The sequence below is a fragment of the Drosophila albomicans genome, chromosome 4 (genome assembly GCF_009650485.2).
Source record: "Drosophila albomicans strain 15112-1751.03 chromosome 4, ASM965048v2, whole genome shotgun sequence".
NCBI lineage: Eukaryota > Metazoa > Arthropoda > Insecta > Diptera > Drosophilidae > Drosophila > Drosophila albomicans.
This window is the reverse complement of record NC_047630.2, coordinates 474,918-496,851: the sequence shown is the minus strand read 5'-3', so window position 1 is coordinate 496,851 and position 21,934 is coordinate 474,918. Positions and strand designations below refer to the sequence as shown.

The window sequence follows — 21,934 nt, the reverse complement described above, 5'->3', positions numbered from 1 at the left end:
GTATATTTGGTATATCACGTTCAAAATATACCACATACGGCATAATATACCAGATTGTCGGTCAAGCAACTAAGACGAAACATATGGACATTTTAAATGACTAGAACAATTCTGGATGTTCAAAATTAACCCAATGTAAAGAAAAACGAAGAATATCATATCAAATGAGCGAAAAAGCAAGTGTTTCATCTTTTATTAAAATAGTAACCACGGACAGAAAACTATTTATCTTTCTAGACAGTAAAGGGTTCAAAGAAATAATGGATCCAATATATAATGCACTTGGCATGCACCATTCAAATGGTCCACGCAAACCTGGCTTAAACCGATATTATTACAAGGACTTTAGGCATGATTGAGCTCGGAGAATCTGACTCTGGAATATACATGAAGAACATAATTCTAGAAATCTTAGATGATTATGGAATATCACTAGATCAAATCTACAGGTAAACACTACATATACATAATTATTAAGAATTTTCATATTCATGCACATAGCATTACGTCTGATAATGGGCGAAATATGATAAAAGCCAAGTCCAAGTGTTAAATGATGCCACAGAGGAGTCCCTTTTTGAAGAAGATACAGAAAGAGAGAATCTTCTGAATATACTGGATTGTATTGAACTTGCTAATATACACAAAGGAGATCGCCAATAAAATAAGTTCCAGAAACATATAGTTTAGTAATAATAAGTTGTATATAAATATGTATGTATGTTATATATATATATATATATATATATATATATATATATATGTAGTGACATAACCACTACCACACTCATTTCTCGTACGTGACACATTCTCGTAATTATTCCCCTATCTTCCAAAAGATCCTCTTGCATTCACATAAATATATTCTAAACATAAACTTGTCGCGACAGCGACCAATCATAACAAACAAAATGTGCCACTTCACGCCACTTTCAAAGTCCAAAGATCAATTAAAATTTTCCATTGCAATTTGAGGACTCAGCATTAAAACACTAACACATACACAAAACAGTACAAATATGTTAGCTCTAAGTCGCAATAAGAAGTTTTTTGGTCAAACTCAACATATTGTAAAGTTAGTTTTTAAAGACACTTTTCTCAGACAAAACGCGTAGCCCACTTTCTTGCAATTCCAATAAAGTTCGTCTAAAAGTAAATTAAAATAAAATCGTTTGGTTTATTTTTCATTTACCCTTCGTGTAACGCGAAAAACACAATTATATACGGTGGAATCCGGTTATAGCGACTTTCAAGGAACCGATGATTTTACGTCATTGTACCCGGAAGACACACTTACCGAAAGGAGCAAAACAAATTTTTGTTTGGTTTTCATACCCGCTACCCATAGGGTAGAAGGGTATTATAACTTTGTGCCGGCAGGAAATGTATGTAACAGGTAGAAGGAGGCATCTCCGACCCTATAAAGTATATATATTCTTGATCAGCGTCAACAGCCGAGACGATATAGCCATGTCCGTCTGTCCGTCTGTGTGTCTGTCCGTCTGTCCGTATGAAACACTGGATCTCAGAGACTATAAGAGATAGAGCAATAATTTTTTTTCGACAGCATTTGTTGTGTTTGCACGCAGATCAAGTTTGTTTCAAATTTTTGCCACGCCCACTTCCGCCCCCGCAAATCAAAAAAATCGAAAAACAAGCTTAATTTTAAAGCTAGTGGAAAATCACAAGAGTATTTGTAATATATTTTTCCGCTTTGCTCGCGAACGAAGAAAAAGGGACCTAATTGCTGTTGAGCAACGAAACAAGAACGATAACGAAAATGACGACGAGAGCAACTTGAAGGCTTTATTGCGCTCTCGCTTCGCCCTAATTTTAACAACTTCATTTTTGATGCTCTTAAATTAATTCAACCAACTGCGCCAACACAAGCCCCTATGAACGGCTGTGCCTTCATACAACTGGCAGAGGCGCCAGTTCGTATATTGGCTGCTTGAACATTCCTCCCGCGCCAGCTCGCACGTCTGCGACGCGCACCGCCCCGTCCTTTCCTGGGTACACCGCCACGACTCGTGTCACCATCCACTGCATCGGCGGCTGGTTGTCCTCTGCGACGACGACGAGCTCTCCGACTTGAAGATTTGGCTGCGACTGGTCCCACTTGGCCCGTGCCTGCAGGCCCAGCACATACTGCCAGAACGCTCGCTTGAGCGTCAAGACAGCTCGTCATCGCCTTAAGCAGCTCAGATCCTTCTGGTTCGGGGTCCGCGACGCTGTCGGTGCCACCAGTACGTGCCATGGGGTTAATGCCTCGCCGTCGATTGGGTCTTGATTGACGGCACCTAGCGGGCGGGAGTTGAGAACCGCTTCGACCGCCACGACCACGGTCTGCAGTTCCTCGGCCGTGAGCAGAGCGTTGCCCACCGTCCGTTTGAGTAGGTGCTTTGCAGACTTTACACCTGCCTCCCATAGTCCTCCGAAGTGAGGAGCCCTCTACAGTATGAACGCGAATTCGCATCCGCTTTTTGACTCGCTTCCTTAGCTCCTCCAGATGGCGACTTGCTCGGACGAAATTCGTCGCGTTGTCGTCATGGACTCGGCGCGGGCATCCTCATCGACCAACAAATCTTTGGAAAGCCGTTAGAAATGTATTAGAGGACAAATCAGACACAATTACTAAATAAAAGCTTTTGACGAAAACAAACGAACAACGCTATGTACGACTTGTAAGGCGGCTTTCCGCGAATCCTGTAGGAGGTCTCAACTGGGCCACAAAAATCTACGCCACAAATTGAAAATGGGCGGAACGCTCGGAGCCGATCATCAGCCAAATTTCCCATAATCTGGGTAAGCAGAAGAGGTTTGCATTTAAAACAACGAATGAATGATCGGACTGTCTGACGGCAGAGCTCTTGAGAATTGCTTAACCAAAGTCGTTCTCTAAGAATGCTCACGAGCGGTCTTGGGCCAGCGTGACAGTTGGTCAAGTGAAGGTACCTCACATAGCTACGGGAAAATTGTGTATAATTTCTACGATTTTACTGAATGCTTCTTTCAGTTCTGATGCCGTTGGAACATGTTCAAATTGAACTGTTTTGTCTTTACATCTTCGAATAAAACGGAACACATAAGTGAACTCTCAACAGACTTATGTGCGACGAAGAATTTTCGATCGATTCCACTAGATCTGACTTTACCACCATAGCTTTCAGTCCAACAACTGTTTTGCGCACTTCCAAATTTTACGACTCTTCAGAGACGAAATGGTGGTTAATTGGCCATGCGTCGTGTGATTCTTTTAAGAATGACGGACCACTGAACCACATTGACGCGCCCAGTTCAGTTACATCGCAACCTCTCGATACAATGTCTACGGGGTTTTGCTTAGTTGGAACATGACGCCATTCCAAGCTCTCTGACCACTCTTGAATGTCGGCCACTCGATTCGACACGAATGTCGCGAGAGTGGAAGGATGTGACCAGATCCAATGAAGAGTGACTTTTGAATCTGACCAAAAAACTTTCCGTTCAATTGGTGATCGGATTAGCCTTCGGATGCGGTGGCAGAGTTCTTCAAGAAGGTGAGCTGCACACAACTCATGTCTAGGAAGGGTCTTAGTCTTAATGGGCGCTACTATTGATTTGGAGGTTAGTAACAATGTTTTGCAACCTTCTGCAGTATGAGCGCGAACGTAAATACACGCCCCATACGCTCTTATTGAAGCGTCGGAGAAGCCATGTATCCTTATCGGTGCCGTAGGCTCTGCAAACAAATATCGTGGCACTTTTAAGTGTTGCAATTGCGTCAAATTTGAATTAAATTGCTGTCACGATGTATCCAATCTCAATGGTATGGATTCGTCGCACTCCAACTTTTGGAGCTAGAGCTCTTGAAGCAGTATCTTTGCTTTTATAATTAAGGGACTCAACAGGCCAAGCGGATCGAATAACCGCGATGTCACCGAGAAAATGTTCCGTTTTGTCTCTCTAAGACCCATGAATGATCCGGAATTGGAACACGTCTTCATTTGGCAACAAAATCACACCTAGAATCTTGGTTGTGTCAGTCTCTGAGATTGTTATCGCTGATAGTTTCTATCAGCCTCGTGCACCATATCTTGGCGGTACATCTTTTTGATGTCGGCCGTGAATGCATATTTATGCAATCGAAAACGAAGCAAAGTCGAAAACAGCTCCTCTTCCGACCATAAGAACGGCCAACGGACAATAGGTCAAAGAATGTTCAGCACCGATAATATCAATTTTCTGCGGTTTGAAGAAATAGGGATCCGCTAGCTGAAGATTATCAGGTATCTTCCAGCCACTGACATTCACAGTGTGATCTGGCTAATATCCTGATTCACCAATGCCAAGCAAACTGAGGCACGAGTCTTCTCTACGCAAATGCAATCGCTGAGCTAGTTCCTCAGTCACAAAATTAATTTGTGACCCAGAATCCAGCGAAGCTCGGGCTAAGACGAAATCGCCTGAATTCGTCTTTCTTTTTATGACTGCTGTGGCCATGCCTTGCATGCGAAGTGGATGGACGCTCAGGCTAAACAGCGGAGGGACTCGGGGGTGGTAACACTACTATTTGTAGTTGCAGAATATATGTGAAGCAAAGTATGATGTGAACGGCTGCACACACGACACTATTTTGGCTTACATTTGGTGACAGTGTGACCCATCCGAAGACAACTTATGCATAATGCAGTTGTTTTTGCGTGGTCTATGTTTAAATGCCAAGGCAGCAAACATAGAGCAAGTAAATTTGGGTCTTTTGCTTATTAAGCTGTTCGGCTTGACTATCAGACTTTCTCGAATTCTTAGCTAACAAGTGCTGATATCGACGATTAAGCACAGTTTCACATTCACTCCATAATGGAATCTTCGTGTAATATAGCTGCTCATCCCACTTTATTTTGCCACTGCATCAACTTTGTGCATGACCAGGTGAATAAGAATTGCATTTTCAATCTTCTTATCATCACCTGTCGACAACAATAATCCTTATATCGCAGAGACAGTGCCAATCAAGTATCTCAACGCTGAAGCGGAGAACTACGAAATCTTTGGCAAGTTGAAAAGAGCTGCTATATTTTCATTAAATATCAAACAATCATTGTCATATACTCTTTACAAACTTGCCATTGCTTTCTCAAAGTTGTCCTCAGTGACTTGAAACGCTCTCACCATTCCAAGAGCCTCACCAGAGAGACATGCAATGAGATGATTGAACTTCTCAATGCGCGGAATCGAATGGTCATTATCAACAAGAGTCTCAAACAAACTGATAACATTTTTAAACTTGGAATACTTTCCGCTGAACTTTGGCAATGACAGCTTAGGCAGACGGGTGCGAGGAGCGGCAATCGGCTGAATTGATGTATTGGTGGATGATGTATCGGCCAACAATTTCACCACCGCCTTCAGCCTTGCCTTTGCCAACAAAAAAAAAACTAGAAAAGAAACACTTTTTTTTATACCCGCTACCCATAGGGTAGAAGGGTATTATAACTTTGTGCCGACAGGAAATGTATGTAACAGGTAGAAGGAGGCATCTCCGACCCTATAAAGTATATATATTCTTGATCAGCGTCAACAGCCGAGACGATCTAGCCATGTCACCTAGATCTCAGAGACTATAAGCATTTGTTATGTTTGCACACAGATCAAGTTTGTTTCAAATTTTTGCCACGCCCCCTTCTGCTCCCGCAATTCAAAAAATCGAATAACAATCGTAAATTTAAAGCTAGAGCAGCGAATTTTGGTATATACAATAACAACTATAGTAGTTGTGATTCCTGAAAATTTAATTTAATTTAATTCCAAATGGCGTACAACAACAATTAGGGAGCGCCACCCGGGAGCGCCATGCAAAATCAAAAAGAGTTTTTGTAATATATTTTTCCGCTTTGCTCGCGAACGAAGAAAAAGAACGATAACGAAAATGACGACGAGCTGTAACTTCTGTTTTTAACTGCTTTTATAATTTCAATGCTAAGTTACATTAAGCCTAACTTAACTAAAGCGGCGAAGCGAGGCGAATTCGCTCAGAGAGCAACTTGAAGGCTTTATTGCGCTCTCGCTTCGCCCTAATTTTAACAACTTCATTTTTGATGCTCTTAAATTAATTCAACCAACTGCGCCAACAACTAGAGTCGAATTTTGGTATATACAATAATAACTATAGTAGTTGTGATTTGGTTGCGATCAGATATGTTATTAAAGAAATACTTTTGTATGGCAAAAACGCCTACTTACTAGGGGTTTTATTAGCTTTGGCTGACAATCGTGAATATTGTGCGGTCTATGGTATATTTCGAATGCGGTACTATATCGATATGCAAAATTTGGTACATTTTTAGTATTTTTGGTATATTTTGATACCACAATATTTTACTTTTATCCAAAATGGGTAGCGAGTATCTCACAGTCAAGCACACTCGACTGTAGCTTTCTTACTTGTTAGTTTATAACCAGTAGATGTTTTTTTCCTTCTACTCCTACTTCTAAGGAATCGAAAGGAAGGAAGTTATTATATGACCGTTTTTTTTTTTTAATTAATCGTTTTACACAGATTAATGTATTCCTTTACTGATTTAACTTACCATATTCTATATGGACTTCGATGAGTCTTGTATGCTTTATCAATTACTTTTGCTTTTTCTATTGCTAATTCTGATTTTCACTATTCATTTTATTAATTTGTTCTCGATGATAGGATTGGGTTGATTCTTTTGGCAACTGCTACCAGAATTCTGTGATCGAATCTTACAGAATTTATGCTTAGCCGATGCAATTCTTTTAATCTCACCCGCTAACTTAATCGGTTTGGTGTGGCTTGTTATTTTCCTGTCATCCTTTGATGATCACGGATCTCTATTTGGGATAATAATCTTATGTGATTAACGCACTTAGTAAACGTCTTGCACTCTCGGTACACAATTTGTTATCACGCACTAAGAAACTGTTTTGCTCTATCGATACGCGATTTGACCGAAATGTTCTTCGACGCGCTTAAAAATGGTTTGCTCTTTCGATACGATGATTTGTATTGAATTAACATAATTACAACAAAATACTTGAGCAAGGTTCCAACTGGAACTGTTCTTTATTGATTCAAATTAAAGACTAAAGAATAATTCTAAAGTTGTCTCAATATAAAGCTGTGAGTTTCAGCAGTGGCGTTGTCTTCTGATTGGTGAGTTGGTTGCATTTCGTAATGTTCTTGGAATGGCAACTTGCTACAACAGCAACCATAAAGCGAGGATCAGAGAGAGCTAAAAGACGTCCCATATATCAACATCTGCAAAATCCTAACTAAAATGAGGTACATGCAGACTATCAGAATCCCTAAGAGTAACGGAAAGATCCGAACAACGCTATTTAGAACAAATATCCCCAACATTGCTTCCACAGACATGTGCTGGATGTGTTGGCCAACTTGGCTTTTGGTCTTTATGGAATCTTACAGGAGCGCGCAGAAAGTTGGACAGACGCTAATTTTGGATATTAGATGTGTGGGAGTTGCAGGTCGTAATATTTCAGGTTGTAACTTACATACATATGTATATTACATATACATGTGGTAATCAAGGCTATTCCCAGTGTCTTAGCAATGTACGATACATCATGAAATTTCTGGCCCAATTAGCACTTTAGGGTACCACTATCGAATGGCAAATCCTCCTTTTCGCAGCATCACCTTGGTATCACAGTAAATTCGAGTAACTTCTGCAGTGAAATGCCCTCTTCCCACAGATCTAGATTTATTGAATATGTGTAACTTTCATACTTTAGCATTACCTCCCCGTAAATTTGCGCAAAATCCGATCTTGCATCGCAAGCAAACTCAAGCAAGTTCAAATTGACGGTATTTATACTCAGTGTTCATCTGTTCCACAGTTTCCAATCGCTCTTCAGTCAAAAAAGCGTTTAGTGTAGCTAATTGAGGCTTCAGTCCCGACCACTTTGACTTGAATGATTTAGCATTTACTTCTCGCACTGTTTTGCTCACCATTGGAAACAAATGCGTTAAGTTAATAAACTGCACTTTAACACAAAGTTGTCAATAGAACGAGGAGACACAGCAATGACCGACTACCGTTGTAATATATTCGCTCTCGACCGTGAGAGCAGTATGACTGTGTGTGTGTGATTGTGGTTATGGTTGAGGCGGAACCAATATATAAAATCGTTGTTTTATTTTTTTTTAACATTCGCGTTACGCGAAAACATATATATTATATGTATATCACGTTGAGGTTCACAAGGTTTCTCGCCCACTCTGCAATACATTATGTGAAATTAGATAATACGTTCCCTAATAACCTGTATATACACATGCATACCTACGAGTATTTATGAATCCTGAAAAGTTGATTGTTATTAGACCGTTTTAGAAGTTATCTAAGAAATAACTCAATACCAGAACACGACCTCTGCAGTGACACTGCAATATTTTGTACTCGTATATTTTGAATGTAATAGTATATCGATATACCAATTTTAGCTTTTAATTTATTTCACTATATTAATTTAGTATCGCACAGTTTTGATTTTGAAGATTTTATAGATCGCATTTCCAAGTCAAGCAAACTCGACTGTAGCTATTTCTATTCAAATAGCCAACGGTTTACATAAGTTAACACCAGCGTTGGTTGCATAGAACTGCAAGTTACAAAACACACCGCAGCGCATAACCAACGACACGTGCGCGGCGTCAGCTGTATTTCGGTCATTAACGTCTGGGAACCAGACGGTAACCCGATCCTCTAAAAGCTAGCGGAAACGGCAACAACAACAACCACACCAGCGAAGACGCAATACCGCCAACTACAGATACAGCAGTTGCAGCGGTACGATAACAGCCACGAACCAGCAATAGTAATTGCAACAACTACAATTACAACGGAAACGAGAACAACAACAAAGAAGCAATGGGAACGATGGACAGAGCAGCGCCGCCGGCAGAACAACAAGCAGAGGTGTCTTCATTCTTTATCAAATCATAATTAATGTTTAGTTTATAGTTTGGAATCAATAAAATAAGTCGAGCTTGTCTCGCATTTATATTTTTTATAAATTCAAAGAACCATCGTTCTTATTTCATTAAGTCACCTCTGACCGCATAAACATAAAACTATGATTTTATTGTTATTTTTCTTTTCAACACGTTATTTTTGAATGAAGATCAAGTTTGTATTAGATTTTCGTCATGCCAACTGGTTTCCCTGTAAATCGACAGACAGACTACTAAAATCTTCATAATAACTGTAGACAGTGAATACATATATATTTATTTCACGATCAAATGTAGAAGTATTTTTCGCGTAACTAGCTTAAACCATTCTGAAAATTTTACACTTTCCATTAAAAAAATCAAGAACTATTTCTAATTATTAAGTTCTATATAGATGGGTTTGAGTCCGGCAAGACACATGCCGATTAATTTGCAAGTGATCGCGATCAAAAACGAATCAAAATCAAAAGTTTTCAAAATTAAAAATCAATATTAAATATTCTACTTCGAAGACAGTTTAGTACACCTTTTCCACATCTTCCACGATTTTGAATACATTTTATTATTTTCGAAAATTTTTATTATATAATCATGTAGTAATTGTTTATATAATGTATATATTTATTTTTATATAATATATACTTTGTGTAAAGTTTTTTTATAATCGACATCAGTAATATATCTCGCCGTTAATGTCGATTAAAGTTAATTTATATGAAATGTATTTTTAGAGATATACTTCCTTACGAACACAATGCGGATATTCATTATGATTACTATTTATTTTAGTTTTATTTTACCGTTACAAATGTATCTTTCGGTTTTAATAAGAAACATTTATAAAATATTCGTTGTAAATATTTTAACTGCCATCTACACAATTTATGTAAAAGCTTATATTTTTATTCTGGTAAAAAAATATTGTCCATGCAATTCTGAATGCATGGGTACAAATAGTTTAATATTTAGTTATTCCAATATATAGAAAAAACTGGAAAATAAATTTAAGTAAACACCTTGTTATAGTAGAAAGAATGTATAAGAAACTAAAGAAATAAATAACTAGGTACCAACCATCGGAGTTACAAAAAATTTAATTATTTATTTTGATATATTTTCTGCCAATCATTAATATAACAACTAGTTAAAATTAAATGATAAAAAATAATTCAATAGATTTGTCTATAAATAAAATAAATAATTTTTAACATTTTATAAGTACTTCATAAAATGTATAAATAATTTTACTCTTTGTATTTATTATCAATTTTATAATTAAAACTTAAATCTACATCTTAGAGTCAAATGTATAAATTTTTAGTTTTTTTTTTTATATTCAGACATAGAAAATGTCTTTTAATGAAATAAATTTTATTAATTGAAAGAAATGCATTTTTCTTGAGTAATTATTAAATAATTTATTCTCTCACTCTTTATTTGCTTTAAGGGTTTCAAGTAACTAAAAAAGAAAAAAAAACTATGTAAATTGTCTTAATATATAAAAATATATATTCTGATTCTTATTCATAATTTTAGATACGATTTTTTTTAGTTTATATTTTTTTAAATTAAAAATGGACGAAAGACAAATTAAAAAATTCTTACACAAAATTAAAAAAAAATCATTAATATCTCATTAACTAATCTGATTCTCACTGCAAGATATACTATTGGTATGAACCAATCTTTCATCTGATTGGCTGTAAATATATAAGTCTTATTATTCACATTAATAGTGTAAGCAATGTATAAATTATAAATGTATGTAGATATATTGTTTATCCTTGCATATTATTTCACATATTTAAAGAAATAAATATATGGATATTATAAATATTATATGTAATATATGCTCGTATATATGTGATTTACTTAATATTATCTGCTTATTTATCAGTCATCTTATCCTAATACGTTTTATTTTTTTGTATTTGTTTTGACAACGAAATTATAGAAAGCCAAAAACCTATTAAATCTTAATATTAAAATCAATAGTACATTCAAGTCTACTACATTCGAATGACAATATTATTTTTTTGTATTGAACATTTATATTTTTGAATTTGATTTATATTTTTATCATAAATAAAGTCGTTGAAAGCAATTATTGTATAGTATTTTTCTAAAATTTCAATATTTTTTTAAATCAGTTTTCATGAAATGCTATGCCATTAAATTGTTTTTAATATTGGTATATACATTTAAATAAATAAGTCACTATTATATATATATATATATATATATATATATATATATACATTTACATAAATATGTTAATGAGCGCTTTTTCATTTTAGCCTGCTAAATAAATTATATAATTTTCATGATACCCTGTTATAGCATGGTGCAAAGGATTATGAAAATACATTTTTGTGATTACGCATGGTAATTATTGGAAGTATATTAGATTCTTAATTAAAATCAATAAGTAGCCAGAGTATCTTGTTATATACACACTAATATCATCTAATAAAATAATTGTAGAAGATATATGTAAGTATAAAATGTCAATTTATTAAAAATGTATTTATATTATGTTATATCCAACCGAATAATAAAACTTAAAAATATTAATGTGTCGTTTGTATTTGGCGTTATAATAAGATTATTCCATATAGCGATATGATCGGCTTTTCATTATAATAATTATTTATATCCTGACTAATCAGCATAACTAATTATCTTTGTTTATATACCCTCGCAGAAGATACTTTATTCAATCTTGGACTTATTGAAAACATACGTATATTGTTAAAGATCGATAGTGAAATATATTTTGAAATTGAATTCTATCAATATGTCGCCACCAGAGTTTAGGAACTTTCTGCAAGGGTATTTTCTTTTCAGCCTATTCAAAACAATCTAAACTTTGGTTCAATACCTACTATAATACTATGAGTAATTATATATGTATATTCATAAATAATATGCGAGTGGAATTTCTAATCTTTGTTGAAATGTTTGAATTTTGAATCATTGCGTGTACAAACCAAATCAAAAAGACTATATGCTGCAAATGATTTAATGCAATCGATTTAAGCTAAAATACGCATAGCGTGGTAGACAATCGAGTGACAGATTGGACATATAGATTCCATAGAGACGCAGATTTGATTAGCGCAGTCCATGCAAAACATATTGTGTCCACAAGGAACTAAAGCTGTAGTCACTTCTCTTTTATTGCACACAAAGCATTCGCGATGTACTTGATGCATTTTAAGAGGGCTGCCTGAAGGGCGTAGCAGTAGATTATGGCATGATGGTAAATCTTGAACAAGACTCTTTGTCGTTGTCTTTAAAATGTGTTGTTCCGCAAAAAGTGAGTCTGTTGGGCTTATCGAAGCAGTGGGCGAGCAATGCGAATGCGATGCCGTCGTTGTGACCACATTTACATTAACTCCAGTCGTTGGCTGATTCCAAATGCTCGGCGAATCACCAATGCCCTCATCTACGTCAATGGAATCACTTAAATTCTTCCAAATGTTTAAGAGCTCTGGAGGTGTATTGTTCATACTTTGACTGCTATTGGCGCTATTATTTGTGCTTTTTGTTGATGTTGTCGATGAGGCCGATGAGCAGGATCGAGTCAATATATTAGCCGAGCTTAAATTGCACTGAGCAGCTACGTTTGCATTTGCACTCGATATAGCTGATACAGATATAGATGCAGGCGAACAAAAAGATAAGCTCTTGTGCCTATTTATACCATGTGTCGTATTGCGACATGAGCTACTCGACTTCGCACTATTATTCGAGTTTGTTAAATGATTTCTGGCATTCAAATTTTCATTTAATTTATTTGGGGGATCATTTAGTTCACCAACAGTTGACGAAGGTGGCAAAATTGACGTATTTACAGCAGTAGCAATGTCCACTAGTTCAACACTTTCAAAGCAATTTGACAAACTTGTAATTGTTGAAGTTGTAACTAAATTCGAAATGTTTTGTGTGTTATTGGCAGAAGTGAAATTACACGACATTGCATCTGAATCAATCGCATACATAGAAGATAGTATATCCGCGTTAATGTCATCGTTCAATATTTGCGACATTGTATTTATAGTATTCATAGGTGATGTATAGTCAGTCGACGAATCTGTTGATTCAGTACCATTTTCACTGCCCTGTGTACTGTTGTTACCCGTCCTTAATGCAATGTGCGCCTCAATTTGCTTGCGTGCCGTTTCGACATTCTCGGGCAGTCCGGTTACCTCAAATATCGGCTCTTTTTCCCTTGACGGCGTGACAATATATGTTTGTGTCTCCTGTTGTATATGCTTGATGGTTGCACCTTTAGGTCCAACCACCAAGCCCACCACTCTATATGGTACGCGAACCTGTATGGTAATCTGGCCTGGTAAACATGGTGGACCCGTCTGGGTTGTGCGAGCAACAATACCGATGCAACTATTTAAGGACAAGCACGTTGTACTATTTTCCGTTAGAGCGGTGCTGCTACTATTTGAACCTTCCATCGAGGGCTTGCGCGACGCCCGAATTAAACTAAAATGATCCGCTGCTGAGAGTATTTCACGTTTAGCCTTGTTCACATCCTCCTTGCGTCCTGTTACCACAAATACAGGTTCTTCACCCCGAACTGGGGTCTTGATATAAGTATTTGTTTTTGCTCTCAGTGCTTTAATTTTGCATCCTAATAATAAGAAAAACTTTTTATAGTTGTGGATTAAAGTTTTTAACTATAGTCGAAAATATTCAACTTTATCTTAGAAATAACCAGTTAATATTTGCCCTCAAGTGCAAAAATAAAGTTAAATACGAAAAAACTACAGTTCAGAGGCTTTAAATTTGGGAAACGTTCACATATTTTAGAAAAAAGGATTTAAAAAAATTGTTATTTCAAATGTTGTGCTGTTTCTTCATGACGTTTAGCACTGTTAACAGAACGATATTATTAACCTTACCGTTCTATAGTAAGAGTGATCGTTCAACAGCAACGTCGAATGCTAAATAACAGAGCTATTTCAAATTGTTTTTCCCATGTAAAACATATTTTCTGTAAACGACAAATTTAAAAACTAAGAATAAATATCTGAATAAGGGATATACGCAATATTTTCCAATAGAAACAATAGCGCTACTAAATTATAGTGCTTATCTTGTTCTATACTGGCAAACAAGATTTAAAAAAAAAATTAAAAAATATATATAATTATTTATAAAAAACATTTATTTCCATCATTTTAATAAAAAAAAAATTAATTAAATTTTACAATGACTAAAATTTACAATACATTAAAAAAAAACAAATACGATTTGCGATCACAAAAACTTGATAATCATGCGTGCTCCGGTATTCAATTTTCGTTTTCATTTTGGGACCAAAACCGAGATTTTCGTTTTTAGGTGCTCCGGTTTTCACAAGATTTTGGTCATAGTTTTGCTGTCGGAATGTTTAATTTCTTACTGCTGAAACAGTTTACTCGTGTTTTGGTCTGAAGTAAACATCGCGAAAAAATGACTTTCGTATGGCCAATTTCCTGAGTGGATAAGGATAATTTAACTCTGCATAAATGATTTATGCTTCTTTGAATTTTTTGCAAAAAAAAGATTTAAAACTTAAAAAAAAATCAGTGGAACGGCAATCAGCTGTTCCCCACAAAAAAGGGGAAGCCATCTTTTAATCGATTTCATTCTGGTGATTTCAACAACTATTTTTAATACAATTTCGGCACTTATCATAAGTAATTAAATTAAACAAATTTATTATTTGAAAACATATTTTACCAACTTCAACCAATTTAATGGCCTCCGTTTGATTATACAAGTTTTTGTAATTTGCTTTTTCATTTCACCAAAAATAGGTCGCTCACCAAAACGAAAATTGTTGTTGCCAACGGCAACATTTTATTTCAAAATTTGAGGTGGGGTCAGAAATTTGTCGTTTTAATAATAATTAATTGATCTTCTGGCGGTCTTAAACGAAACAGAATAAATCAATGAGTCAACAATTTTTTTCCTTTTGCAAATAAGATCAGATTTGATGTAGAGAAAGGCATTTACTTTTCAAGTCGGCAAGACAAACTTGCTCGTTTTGCAATTCGAAAGAATCTTGTAAAAGTAAAAAGGAATCTTTCATGTACAGTATGTACATATGTATGTAGATAGTAATTGTATTCTCCTTTTATATGTTTGTGAAAAGTGGTACCTTAAGGTCGACACACAGGTTCAAAAATGCTTTTAAAGGTAATTATAACAATTTTTATCTTGTTAAGAAAAAACTTAAAAAAATATATTTTAAAAATATACAAATAATATAAATTTGACCAAATCGATATTCAACATAAACCCAAAAGTCATGTTACCAAATATGGAATGTCGGTTGTAAGCTTATTTTTAAAAACACAAAAGTACGTCTTGATCACACTTTCTTTTTTAAATCATATTACTTTTCCGATTCTTTTAGCTTACTTTTGGATAGAACATTTTGTTAAGAATAGTGTTAAGCAAACCTAAAACACCTCCTTATTAAAATTAAATACTTTTGTCTTTTATGGGTACATAAAACCCAGATTAACAAAGGTTAGGAAAGACAGTACTGTTTACTTATTTAAATTAAGATACGTGTACATGTATGTTCATATTATGTTATACACATTTTAAAACTTAATAAAGTTTTTTGTCTTGGTGACATATACTTAAAAGGTATGTCCGAGTTTTTTTTTACCTACCTTGTCGACCTACAATTTCGGCAACGTGTTCAGAGCTTGGTACAGGAACACATTCCGTCATGTTTTGTGACTTTTTCGATCTATCATCCAACCCGGCTGATGGCATCAAGATGCTAGACCCAGATCCGAACCCAGTATTTATTGGCATATCAGTCTTCGCAGCATAGCCGGCAGATACTAAATTAATAGATGCCAATTCATAATCACCCTGCGAGGCTAATGGATGAACAAAGCTATTTGGATTGTTATTGTGTTGGTGTTCATTCAATCCAACTAACGATAATTCCAATGCCAATTGCAACGTGCGTGGATCTTCCGATAATGGGATTTGATGTACTTTTTGTTGTTGTACTTGTATCATTTGATGGTGAGTATTCTGATTATTAATTTTATGAAATGCTGCATTTTTAGTAATGTTATTATCATTAAGCATTTGTGTATTTGTATTTACTGAGACGGCATTACTAGACATTGTTGATGATGATAATGTCGATAACGATGACATTGATTGTTGCTTCGATAATGTTTTAAATTTAGATATTTCAAATTGAATTTGTGATTGAACATTAGTCAAACATCTTTAATTTCAATGCTCCTTTCATATGAACTCGACGCTGTAGCTGGATTGTTTTAGCTGGATGTGGGCGATATACAAAGGAGTGATAAGTAGATAAACTCACACTATTTAACTCGTTGGAGTATATCATTTATAAATGGCTACAATTTGTCGTATATCATTAAACCTTCATTAATAATCATCAAATTAGATAGGCACATACACAGTTCGACAAATATTTCAATGAAAATCCAAACTCCACTTTTTTAAAGTATTAAAGATTGTTTTCATTCATAGCTGGCCTTCTTATTCATAATACATAATACATACGATTATATTCGACTTTTTTATTTTGTTGTTTTTCAAGACTCAGAAATTTTTTTAAGTGGCATATATATTCCTTTTTCTCACTTCTTGTTCTGGACTACGCCACCCATTTCCTTTTACCCTTCGTTTTGCCTTAGTCGTTTTTCTGCAATGGATAAAAATACTGAAATGCATTTGGTATATTTAGTATACACACACGCATACATGACATGGATAGACATACACATTTTCAAACACACCCATTCTTATCTGAACATAAATATACTTACTTGCGCCGCTCTTCGGGTATTTTCCAAAGGTCAAACAAAAAATAATTTGTATCATTTTATACGTTTTAATAAGTATACAAAAATCACAAATAACTACCGCGAGATCAGTAGTCATTTAGATTTTCTTATAGCTTAGATCATGTTTGAACTATGTTGATGTCATAATACTCCGCGTTATTTTCGCCATCTCATTACAACCCCTAACACTTGCGATGTAAGCCTTGTGTCACTCACCCTTTATTACTTCAATCAAATTTGATCTGTATGGGGAAATACAGTGCACACTCAAAATACTGAATTTTGTATAGCAAATTGAATAAATGTTCACTTTTTAGGTACGTCCTTATGTACATATTAGGTATTCTCTTTTAACATTATTCAGAAAAGTTATATGTTCACATATGCATATATATTAATGCATATTTTTATAGGGAGCCCCCTTTGCAGTCACACTGAGCTATTTATCTGTATATGTTGACAAGATTGTACGTACTACGTACATATCTGTATGTACATGTTCAATTCAAATGACAATTACTTAAAACATTCTTAATCATGGATTAGATTTTCACTATAGACAGTAAATTAAGTAAACTTATTGACATAAATAAAAATAAATGTCAATACTTATAAATAAATAAATTCCGGCACTCAATTCACGGCAACGCCTCTCGATATAATGCGTGTGTACATATAATTGTGCATTGAAATATACATACATAGGCATGTATGTATATATAAGCCATAGGTACAATCTTTAAATTCCACTAACAGCATTATGCACGTATATCACAATCACATTTCAATAATTTTAACCCAAAAGATCACTGCTAATTACACTTTATCCTATTTTTTTAAATAGCTCAAATAGTTGCCGGCTTTGACTGCACAAACAATCTCTAAGTTTCACAGTAAAAGCGGTGAACGTCGTGACACTATCGATAGATCTGTTTTTATTTTTGTAAATATCGATATTCTTTGGAATTAATCGACTATTCTTTAGAGCTAAAACACATTAAGCGTTTGTATCGCATTTTTTGGACGCAACTCCATATAAAGCACTGTTCCCACGAAATAAAAATTTTGAACGTGCTGAAAAGCAATATATTTCGAAAGTTCCACAAATTCAACAGTGACCGTTTTTGGCAACTATTAGAACTTTAATTTGGCACGGAAATGGTAAAAAACTAAAATTTATGAATGATCCAAGGACTGAACCTGAGAAGGAATAATTGTTTTCTAGAAATGGCCCATGGGCGAGACTCTTGAAAGCTGGAGAAGCGTAAGAGTAGTCCCCATTTTTAAGACAGATTCGCACACCTCAATAGTAAGCAACTACAGGCCAACAATGACCCTTTTAAAATACTAGAGAGACTAGAAAAACAAAGAATGGAGGAGCACACATTCGCACAAACTCGATAATCCCATAGATTTACAGCCTTGTGCATCAAACAATTTAATCAGCACAGTTCAATCGCTAAAGTCCAAGCCAAGTTTTACCAAGTTTTAGCAGCCTGTTTAGACCTCAAGAAAGTATTTGCCTTCGTGAACATAAACACCTTCCAGAGAATAACTCTAGTCAAAGGAAATTGTAAAGTGACAATAAGTAAAGGTGTGTGCCAAGGTAGTTGCCTCAGCCCAACTTTTTTTAATTAGTATACGGTAGGACTCCATAAGCTATGTATGTAAATGATTCAAACTGCACTCTTTTCCAATACGCGGCTGATTTTTTTTACTTCGCTTTCACACATATTTTAATTCTGTAGCCGTACTACTTCAACAGCTTTCAAATTATTTGCAATAGCTTAGATTTACAATTCAACGCAGCCAACTCCAACGTGATTCACTTTAGCACTTAAAGAAGACCTCTCCTCATTTACCATCGAAACATGCCTTTATAATAAGTTAGCCAAATTAAATACCTTGGCAGAGTCGTTTCAGCTCCTCATCGATCTATGAAACAACCAAAGCGTGTACCTTTCTTCGGTTCCTAAGCTTATTTTCGGCTTACATGCATCACAAAGCTTAACTCTCTACAAGGCATTTATTTATAAGAACAAATTGGAATATACTTGCTCTTCTTACAGCAACCTTAGCAAAGCAGCATTGTCCAAAATCCAAAGGCACGCAAATTGCCAGTTAAAACAAGTGAGATACCCGCTACCCATTTTGAATAAAAGCAAAATATTGCGATATTATTTTCAAAATATACCGAAAATACTAAAGAATATACCAAATGGTATATTTGATATATCGATATAGTACCAAAGCAACTAAAGCAGGCCATCCACAGGCGAGCATGTTGGCGAATATGCTGTGCTCGACGAAATTTTTCTCGTGGATGGTAGCGTTCGTCGTCAAATTTCGTGTTCGCCAAAATGTTCGCATAGGATTAAAATTATTCTACCTTGTCTATGTTTGCACCAACATGCTCGCCAATGGATGGCAACGTTGGCACGAACAACATTTGTGAAATCATTTAGTAGAGAGAAGACGTGTTTGCGAAGCTCAAAATGAGCAAAAAATGTATGCAATAATTCAATTTTTGTCTGCAAAATCAATTATTATATTATTATATTTCAATTATTATGCGCCCAAGGCTCTGGGGAGAAATTCCTGTTAAGAATTTCAGGTCTTCATAACTTTGGCCACTACAAAATTTAACAGTTTTTATACCCGCTACCCATAGGGTAGAAGGGTATTATAACTTTGTGCCGACAGGAAATGTATGTAACAGGTAGAAGGAGGCATCTCCGACCCTATAAAGTATATATATTCTTGATCAGCGTCAACAGCCGAGACGATATAGCCATGTCCGTCTGTCCGTCCGTCCGTATGAACACCTAGATCTCAGAGACTATGAGAGATAGAGCTATAATTTTTTTTCGACAGCATTTGTTATGTTCAAGTTTGTTTCAAATTTTTGCCACGCCCACTTCCGCCCCCGCAAATCAAAAAAAATTAAAGTGTAATTTTAAAGCTAGAGTTTTGGTATATACAATAATTACTGTAGTAGTTATGATTCCTGAAAATTTTGTTGCGATCAGATAAAAATTGTGGAAGTTATTAAAGAAATACTTTTGTATGGGCAAAAACGCCTACTTACTAGGGCTCTTAGTTGCTTTGGCCGTCAATCTGGCACATTGTGCCGTCTATGGTATATTTTGAATGGTGTACTACATCGATATACCAAACATACCATTTGGTATATTTTTAGAATTTTTGGTTTCTTTGGTATATTTTGAAAATGATACCGCAATATTTTGCCTTTATTAAAAATGGGTAGCGGGTATCTCACAGTCGAGCACACTCGACTGTAACTTTCTTACTTGTTCATATATAGAACTGTTCATTGGAAGAAATTTTTTTTTCTTTTTTTCTAAGCAAATATGTATTGCCATCAGTGCAATTATACTGCCGCTATCGTTATCCGTTGAAATGTTGATTGCTTGAAAATTCGCCGACAAATGATATTCGCGAGCATGTTGGCACTAGTTGGTGGGCAAATGAAATTCAAGTTGGCGAGCATAGACTTGTATTTTTGTCGATTTTTGGGGGCGGAAGTGGGCATGGCAAAATTTAAAGATACTTGATCTGCCTGCAAACATGACAAGTGCCGTGGAAAATAAATTATATCTCCATCTCTTATAGTCTCTGAGATCTAGATGTTCATACGGACAGACGGACCGTCTCAGTTGATGACGCTGATCAAGAATATACATACTTTATAGGGTCGGAGATGCCTCCTTCTGTCTGTTACATATATGTGACATACATTTCCTGCCGGAACAAAGTTATAATACTCTTCTACCCTGCGGGTATAAAAATAATAATAAATTAATAACAATGCCAAACTACAAATAAAAAAACAGGATCATTTGTAATTGGGCTAATTGCACAGATATATTTGCAAATGGGTTTGAATGTGAATCAATTTAAGCATACCGCAGAATATTTTTGTGGCAATTACACCGACGAGCAAAACTGCAACACGAGTTCAATACTCTAATTTCAAAATTAGAATAAGCGGTCGTGACTCACGCTACGTGACCAACTTGATAACGAGAAACCCGACATATCGCCAGTAAAAGCGGCGACATTGTTTAATTTAAATTCCAGTGCTTGAGCAATTCGACGCAGTATTAATATATTCGGCCTGAAAGCTAAAGAAATGAAAAAGGAACCATTCATAACATATATAGTATACACCAAATTTTGCATCAAAACTTTTCTGCTACTCACTAATATTAGACTATAGCACATTGCGACTAGCGTTTAAAAATGCAAACTTTTAAAAAAATTTAAGGTTTAATCGCAATTGGCGAAATATGCAGTTCCCTCAAGTGGAACGAAGGAGCTATGCGAGACGACTGAGGGCGTTCCCCAGAATTGGTGCAACGCAACTCCCAGAGTATGCCAAATTGCGCAGGAGAACTAAGAAAGTGAAAAATACAAAAATATTAAAATTAGTTTTGTTGATTTGACTGCGACGACCGACGGACTGCTCGAGATGTGATACAGCGTTCGTGTATTCACCAACCGAGGCGGCATTGAGGCTCCCGACCAAATGTGTCTGGCAAACTCGCTTTCAGAAACACGAAATTTATTGATTTTATTATATTTAATTTATTTTAGTAATTGTGCAGAGAAGGTGCTCGTGAATTTGTCTGAATTTTCCAGACTACTGTTCTACTGGCTACTTTAAAAACATAAGTAAAGAAGAGTTTGACAAACTAACTCCATTACATGAGTGAGATATAGAGACAGAGCGATCAAGAAAGCATGGGCTGTTATCTTTTCCACTCAATTGCTGCTAATGAACCAAATCGCTCTTGTTTGGTTTACAGGTTTACAGTGTTAAAGTTTTGTTCGTCAATGTATATCAACTTTATGGTTTTCAATAAGATTTTGAAGTCAGGAGTTTTAAGATTTTGCCATGGCATTATGAAAAATCTCATCTTTTTAAATTTGTTTCAGTTCAAAAGTTTGCTAAAAATAAAAACATTGACATACAAATACATAAGTGAATTGGTATTTAGATGTCACAATAAGTTCTTTTAAATAGTTTTAAATGACATTTTTGTTTCAAATTAACATTTTGAAATTTATT

The 21,934-nt window shown here is 35.4% G+C and overlaps 3 protein-coding genes across 10 annotated transcripts in view; all 3 read right to left on the bottom strand.

Moving 5' to 3' along the window:
- The window catches only part of LOC117573078 (uncharacterized), a 37,081-nt gene extending 21,320 nt beyond the window's left edge, over positions 1–15,761 (bottom strand). Inside the window, exon 1 of the mRNA XM_052006299.1 lies at positions 15,673–15,761. The gene's annotated coding sequence lies outside the window, so the exon portion shown is untranslated. The remainder of the gene's footprint in view (positions 1–15,672) is intronic.
- Positions 1,746–8,308, bottom strand: LOC127565787 (uncharacterized). The gene is made up of 2 exons (XM_052006301.1): positions 7,768–8,308; positions 1,746–2,585 (listed from the first exon to the last, which is right to left on the bottom strand). The coding sequence occupies exon 2, from the start codon at positions 2,474–2,476 to the stop codon at positions 1,868–1,870; it is 609 nt and encodes a 202-aa protein (XP_051862261.1). The 5' UTR covers positions 2,477–2,585; positions 7,768–8,308; the 3' UTR covers positions 1,746–1,867.
- LOC117573187 (RNA-binding protein MEX3A) lies at positions 11,258–17,739 on the bottom strand. Of its 8 annotated transcripts, XM_052006297.1 has the most exons (4): positions 16,825–17,739; positions 16,640–16,700; positions 15,673–16,306; positions 11,258–13,634 (listed from the first exon to the last, which is right to left on the bottom strand). In XM_052006297.1, the coding sequence occupies exons 3-4, from the start codon at positions 16,175–16,177 to the stop codon at positions 12,019–12,021; spliced, it is 2,121 nt and encodes a 706-aa protein (XP_051862257.1). In that variant the 5' UTR covers positions 16,178–16,306; positions 16,640–16,700; positions 16,825–17,739; the 3' UTR covers positions 11,258–12,018. The 8 variants fall into 8 exon arrangements, with proteins under 8 accessions (XP_051862257.1, XP_051862255.1, XP_051862256.1 ...); XM_052006295.1 differs by having other exon boundaries at positions 16,559–17,739; XM_052006296.1 differs by having other exon boundaries at positions 16,640–17,739.
- Between the last annotated feature and the right edge of the window lie 4,195 nt (positions 17,740–21,934).

Coding starts and splice junctions, on each gene's coding strand:
- LOC127565787 (XM_052006301.1), bottom strand. CDS start 2,476: ATGCGAATTCGCGTTCATACTGTAGAGGGCTCCTCACTTCGGAGGACT.
- LOC117573187 (XM_034256172.2), bottom strand. CDS start 16,177: ATGTCATCGTTATCGACATTATCATCATCAACAATGTCTAGTAATGCC. Junction 13,635..15,672: donor CGAAATTGTAGGTCGACAAG/GTAGGTAAAAAA, acceptor TCTTATTATTAG/GATGCAAAATTAAAGCACTG.